Source organism: Tursiops truncatus, chromosome 6 (assembly GCF_011762595.2).
Source record: "Tursiops truncatus isolate mTurTru1 chromosome 6, mTurTru1.mat.Y, whole genome shotgun sequence".
In the NCBI taxonomy this organism is placed as follows: domain Eukaryota; kingdom Metazoa; phylum Chordata; class Mammalia; order Artiodactyla; family Delphinidae; genus Tursiops; species Tursiops truncatus.
In genome coordinates this window covers 78,791,485-78,798,080 of record NC_047039.1, presented here as the reverse complement: position 1 = coordinate 78,798,080, position 6,596 = coordinate 78,791,485, and the positions used below count along the sequence as shown (strand labels likewise).

The window sequence follows — 6,596 nt, the reverse complement described above, 5'->3', positions numbered from 1 at the left end:
GCTGAGCGGATAGGGGCAGCCCGGAGCCAGCCAGGCAGTTTTATTGAAATATTTTTAAATAATTTGCACGTGTTAGTCTCGTGTGTCGGCAACGCTTTGTCTGGTTCAGTGATCCCCACGGGAGAGCAAGCTCAGGGGATGCAAAGGAAATGTTCTGTTCCTCACGTCCATGCCGAGGTTCCCCTCTACAGGGAGAAGAGCTGCTCAGCCCATCCGGGGCTGGCACAGTCCAGCATGTGCTCTCTGTCCTCACAGGGCATCCTGAAGGCCAAGGGTGGAGGCCGGAGACCACAGGCCCCACTGCTAAGAGCGTGCCCCAGGCAGCTGCAGGCTGGTTGTGGGTGGCTTGGCATGGTGCCCCCGGTGGCAGAGGAGACTGCCCGCCTCGCAGTTCAGGTTGCGGTAGCGGGCCACAGCTGGTGTGGGGCGGGGGCACATGGACAGGAAGCCAAAGCTGAAGGGGCTGAGGCAGCAGCCAGGGCAGGGCAGCCCCTCCTCGGACTCCCGGGGGGCTGACGGGGGCGGCGAGGGTTCTGTCCGCTCCAGGGCTGCTGCACGGGGCAGGCTATGCTGGGCCCGGTTCCAGGGCTCCCCAGCCCAGCCTTGTGGGGAGTTCACCACCACGGCTGGGGGGTTGTTGTTAAGGGGGGCTCCTGATCTAGGGGACCAGGGCTGGGAGGCTGAGGAACAAGTGCTGATGAAGTTGTCTGTGGCCACGGCCAGGGGCAGCTGGGGAGCTGGCCCCGGGGCTTCTGGCTCAGGGCTACTGCCCTCACACTCCATCTTCTCTTCAGCCGAGGGGCCCACAGCAGGAGGCCCAGGACCTGGCAGTGCTGTTTCCATACGTCGGGGAAGTTCAGGGGATGATGGTAGTGAGCGGCAGCGGCGGGCAGGTGTCCCAGGCTGGACCAAGGTCTCTGGAGTGGTCACCAAGGGCAGCTGGGTGGAGGGCACTGGTGATGGTGGTACAAGGGGTAGGGGGGCAACTGGCTTGCTGGGTGTGTCCAGGAGCTTGATCTTGCCACCTCTGAGGTCTTCCCGTAGTGAAAAGGGGTTGACTCGAGTCAGATTGTCCCCCCAGTTGGGGGGCGATTCTGGCGATGGGGGCAGGAAGAGGTCTGACCGGCTTCGGGAGAGCCGAGGGTCTGGCCTGGGAAGTGTGGCAGAGGGGCCCCCTCTTGGAACAGACCCTGTAGACAGAGAAGTCTGTGGTCACTGTTCTCAGCATTGATCATAGTTCCCTGAGGGTCTCATTCACCAGGAGGCTGGTGGAACTAGAGCTGAGAAAAGGGAGTCCCACAGGGTGCTTTGGAAAGGGGGAGATGTCCCCTCCAGCCCCCTTTACCTTTTCTTTCCTTGTTCCCCTCCCTCAGGCTCTAGAATTAGAAAACTATCTTCTCTGAGATATCCTCTCACCCCACTCCCGCCCCCAGGCTCCTCAACTAATAAAAACACTTAGTCTCCCCGGGTGATTCTGAGTTCTAAGGAAGAGAGAGGCAAAAGGACCCCAGTTGTGCTCACTTACCCTGACTGTGTGCCAGGGGAGCCCTGAGGAGGGGGGCTGGCTCAGGCAGCTGCTCCAGGATCCATTCCAGGTGCTGGGTGATTTCAGTGAAGGGAGCACGAGTGCTAGGTTCCATCTGATGGGGAGAGACGGGCAGCTTCACTCAGTGCTCCAGAAGAGGGTCCCTGAGTTTCCTCCTGTCATCTGGGCCGGCTGCCCTTGTCAGATGGTGGGTGGGGGTGGGGGCAGGGAGGGAGTGAGGCTCTTACACTGCAGCAGTGGATGGCCAGGAGCAGGAAGGGCAGTGGGCAGTCATCCCCTACCAGGGTTCGGAAAGCAGGCACATCCAGGCCGAAGTCCTGTGGGGACAGAGAGGAAGGGCCTCCAGGTCAGCCTTCCTCAAGTTCTCCTGCTGTCCCCCAGTCAGGACCTCAACCTCCAGGGAACCCTCCCTGGTTATGATGTGCCTAGTCTGGAGTTCCTCCTTTTAAACCTGGATGCATCATTCACCTCAGTACGGGGTAGGTAGTCAGGGTCCGCAGGTACTCGTGCGATGAGCTCACAGAGGACAATCCCAAAGGCAAAAACGTCGGCCTAGGGGTAGGAGCGAGTGTCAGGGGGAGGCATTGACAGTTTCATGTAAGAATTTTGTCAGAATACGTCAGAATTTGGGGGAGTCTTGACAGTTTTCATGTGTTGGAAGGGGTGTGAGGGGTAAAGGGGATCTTGGGGGTCTTCTGAATTATCTGGTAGGGTTGCTGAGGAACTTGGGATGGAGCCTTATAAGAGTATCTCAAGGGTCTCTGGAAGGCCTTGGGGATCTGAAGGGTTGATATCTTACCTTCTCATCATACAGCTCACCCCGCAACACCTCTGGAGCCATCCAGTATGGGGAACCCACCACAGCCAACGGCTCCTTCCTTGCCCCTTCCCTGCAGGGGCAGGGGCAGAGTGGTCAGGAACATCCTACTCAGACACCCTCCCCAAACAAAAGGGGATGAGGTCAGCCCCCTCGCTACCCCAGGGGAAATGTCCCTGTGGGCTTCACTTAGACAAGGGGCATCTGGGAGATTTAGGGGGATGGGGCATTCACCTCACCTATACACAGGAATCTTTTCAGCCAGCCCAAAGTCGCCCACAACAGCTGTGAAGCCTCGGTCTTCCCGCCGGATCAGACAGTTCTGACATATACATATAGCATCCCCACATACCCATTACCTTCTGTTCTCTGATCTCCCAAAATGCACCCCAAGGACCCGTCACTCCAGAATAACCCCAACCCTCTCTGATCTCCCAGTTTTCCAACACACACCAATCTTGCAACATCATCCGTCACTCCAAACACAGCATGGTACCCAGTCCCTCAGAGCACTCCCCTCACCCCAGTCCCCCATTCTCCAGTGTCTTGCTGCCCCAACATCCTAATGCTGTCTATTATCCGCATTCCAATACCCACGGGCTAGTTACAATCTAATCTCAAATCCCCTTTCATGCCTCCACCCACCTGGCCAGCCTACCTTGGATGTGAGGTCTCGGTGGAATACACCTTTGGCATGCAGGTACCGCAGGCCGCGGGCGATGTCCAAAGCCAGGCGGAGCCTGACAGGCCAGGATAGGGGTTCGGGGGAGCTGAGCAGCTGTTCCAGGGTCCCCCCATTCATATACTGGGACATAGGGGTAGGAGAAGGGGAATGGATATCAAAGTTTCAGTCTGTTCTCTAGGTCTCCCACTTATAAGCCTGGGGACACTCAGGAGGATCACAAAGGTCAAGAGGGTGAGTCTGTGCCCTAGGGTCCCCCATTCATATCCTAAGGCTAGCATGTCCCACACAGGTGCACCTATTTAAATTTAAATTATTAAGTTTAAATAAAATTAAACATTCCGTTCCTGTCACACTAGCCACATTTCCAGTGCTCCTTAGCCACATGTGGCTAGTGGCTATGGTTTTGGACAGCACAGCTACAGAACATTTTTATCACTGCAGAAAGATCTGTTGGACAGCACCCTTCTAAAGGATAAAGAGGACTGGCACCAGCTGAGGCCTTTTATTTGTGGTTTGCCTGAAGGGAAGTTCAGGGAAGCCTCCCCCGGGTCCTGTTGCCTCTCATTACTCCTCTGTAGATGCACCAGGCCGCTGACTCTCTCTCCCCTTGGTGGTGGTTGTGGTGGAGTCCCCCCCTTCCTGGCCCATCCTCACCTCTGTAAGAGCGTGCAGCTGCCCTTGGTGCACACAGACCCCCATGAACCTGGAAGAGGATGGGAAAGATAGCAGTGTAGGCTGTAAGAGCCCCGGCCGCTCCACAGTTCCCACTTTTCCCGCGGGATCTTTCCCCTATCCCCCAGCAAGCTTCCCAGCAAGCGGCTGGGGCCGCTCACCTTAGAATGTTGGGGTGCCGGAGCCGGTTCATCAGCTGCACCTCCCGCAGCGTGTTTCCCCGGTTACTGGGGAGCCTGTTCATTTTCAGCACCATGACTTGCCCTGACTGTCGGTGCCGAACCTGGGGGCAGCAGGGGATGGCGAGTCCCGCGCAGGTCGGGCGGGTCGCCAGGGTCCGGGCCCCCTAGTTTCAGCCTGGCGTCGAAGTCTCGGTCCCGCCCCTCTGCCCTCTCTGCTGGTCCTACCTTGTAGACCTCAGAGAAGAAGCCGGCCCCGATCTTCTCGGCGCAGTGGAAATCGTCCACGCGCGCCAGGCTGGACACGGCGCTGCGGAGAGCCCGGTAGGAGGAGGGGCGGCCCCGGCCCGGGCCTCCGCCCGCGCCCCCGGGCCCCGGAGGACCCTCCCCCGGCGCCTCTCCGGGCCCGGGCCCTGGGCCCCGTAGTGGGGGCCGTTCCCCGGCCATGGCCGGGCCCCCAGCCCGGGGCCTGCCTCACATGGCAGGGTCCCCGGGGCCCGGGCAGGCCGCGCTCGCCATGGGAGCGGGCCCAGCCCGATCAGGGGCGCAGGGGCTCCCGCTCCCTCTCCCGCTCCCGCCCAGGAGAATGGAAGATACGCCGAAGATCCTGGGCCCGCCCCCGCCGCGCCGGCTTGCTGGGCCCGGGTGGACGCCGCTCCGCTCCGCTCCGCGCAGGGCCTGGGACAGGGCCTGGGCCTGGGCCGGGCGGTGGCGGTGGCGCTCCCGGGCGCCGGCGGGCAGGCGGGCGGGCTCCCCACAGGCGGAGGCGGGCGGTCGGGCGGGCGGGCGGCGGCTGCTCAGCTTCGCCGCTGGGGCTCAGGCTCCGCGGCCTGCCGGGGCGGGGCTGAGCCGGGCCTCTGCTTAACTCCTTCGAGCCCGGCCTCCGGGCAGCGGCCACGCCCCCTCAGGTGCGCACCCCGCAACCCGAAGCCCTAGGCGAGTGCGTCTGCGAAGTCGGGGTCAAATAAGTTCAGGCCTGAGCTGAATAACTGAAGGGAATTCAGGGCTGATTGTGCGTACGCGCAGCTCAAATGTCTTTTAGCTGCCCTGGGAATCCTTTCTCCCCTCCCTCCCTCAGGTCACTGTCGGTTGAGGGTCTGGCTCCGGAAGCCGCCAGATTCCTGGGCTCCAAGGACCGGCAGGGCAGAAAAGTAGACCACTCTGGCCCAGCTACAGTCGGAGGTAGCCCAGCAACCTACCCGCCTTCCCAGCCTCTGCCCTGGCCCAGCCTGCCCATTTCCCAGTTCTCGATCTTTACACCTTAAACCTCTGGACTCCCTGACACTTTCTACCTTCTCGGGCGGTTGTGATGCCCCGGAGCTGTAGTGAGCCCTTGGCCAGCCCATTCCGGGTGTGGCCCCGACTCCTTCTCACTCCATCCCGCCTCCCTTGAAAAAAGTTCAGATTCCAGAGCCTCTGTCAAGTGACCACCCAGCCTGTACCTTACTCTTACTATTTCGTCCAAATGCCCCTCTCTCTCAAAAGAGAAGCCTCGACCTGTAGGGAAGCCCCTCTTTGCGCAAGATCCCACCCCTTGGCAAAACCCCGCCCCTCAAGGAGCTGTTCCCCTCGGAGACCCCTCTCTTTTTCAGTGAGACCTCTCCTCAGTATGGCACTGCCACCATCAGTGTGTACCAGAATCCCTCAGGGCGACACCCCTCCTTTGTGTGTTCCTCCTACCCAGTGAGACCCCACCTCTCAGAGTGACTCCGCCAGTCATTGTGACCCCTCCTCTCGACGTGAGTCCGCCCCTCAGTGTGACCCCTCTAGGCAGGTACCGCCCGCATCTCGTAGGAATCGGGTCTGCCCCCTCAGGCGGGAGGAGGACCTGCAACCAGCCGCTAAAGCGGTGCGGGGTCCTGAGTGCGCACGCAACGTTTCAGGACCCTGTGCGCTCGCCGTACCCAACGCTTTCGGTTCTCCGCTGGCTCCTCCCCCCCGGTCATCGGCGGAATAGCCAATCATCGTCGGGGATGGGTGACGTCACTCGATCCCGGCCACTGGGCTGGGTCTAGCGGTGGTGGGCGTCAGTGAGCCGCTTGCCACCTAGCGGCGGCGCGGAGGGAGGCAGGTGGGCCTCTGGAGTCAAACGGGCTGCGACAGAGCTTGAGGGAGCGAGGCTGAGTTCTTTTCAAGTATTCTAAAGTACTATATTTCTATTTCTGTGGTAAGCTAAAAGGAAAATTAATTGCACAGTCCGCGTCCGTGTGGGTGACCGCCTTCTGACAGAGTCCTGTCCCATGTTTGTAGAGAGAGTCTCAGCAAAACAAGCTCATTCATCACATTAAGTGTTAACATCTACAACTATGTAATTTGTAAGTTTGTTTTCTATAGTCGTATAAGATCTGTAAACATTAGGAATTTATGCCTCCTTTTGTTTAAGTAATAGAATAATTTAATCAACTCGTGTCTGACCCTTTACCCAAGTTTGAGAATATCTATAGCTGGTAATAGTAATTCTAAGCAGAGGAGCCAGGTTCCTGTTTTAGACAGATTATTGTGGTTGTATGGAGGCAGGGAGACTAATTAGGAAAGAGGTGCTGACAATGCTTCTGGTGAGGAGAGGATGAGGACTGAACTAGGGTAGGGATAATGGGGAAGGGGAGGAGGAAACAATCACCTAGAATGGGAAGACTTGATTGATCAGTATCCAAAGTCAGTCAGTCCTGTAGAGAGAAAGAGCATCAGCCAGGATAA

At 59.0% G+C, this 6,596-nt stretch overlaps 1 protein-coding gene across 1 annotated transcript; it reads right to left on the bottom strand.

The window, feature by feature from the left end:
- Positions 1 to 25: 25 nt before the first annotated feature.
- On the bottom strand, positions 26 to 5,750 carry TESK1 (testis associated actin remodelling kinase 1). The gene is made up of 10 exons (XM_019949070.3): positions 4,128 to 5,750; positions 3,882 to 4,003; positions 3,703 to 3,751; positions 3,022 to 3,168; positions 2,603 to 2,685; positions 2,346 to 2,436; positions 2,015 to 2,098; positions 1,774 to 1,863; positions 1,526 to 1,640; positions 26 to 1,190 (listed from the first exon to the last, which is right to left on the bottom strand). Exons 1-10 carry the CDS (start codon positions 4,344 to 4,346, stop codon positions 304 to 306), a joined length of 1,887 nt encoding a protein of 628 aa, XP_019804629.1. The 5' UTR covers positions 4,347 to 5,750; the 3' UTR covers positions 26 to 303.
- Positions 5,751 to 6,596: the final 846 nt, after the last annotated feature.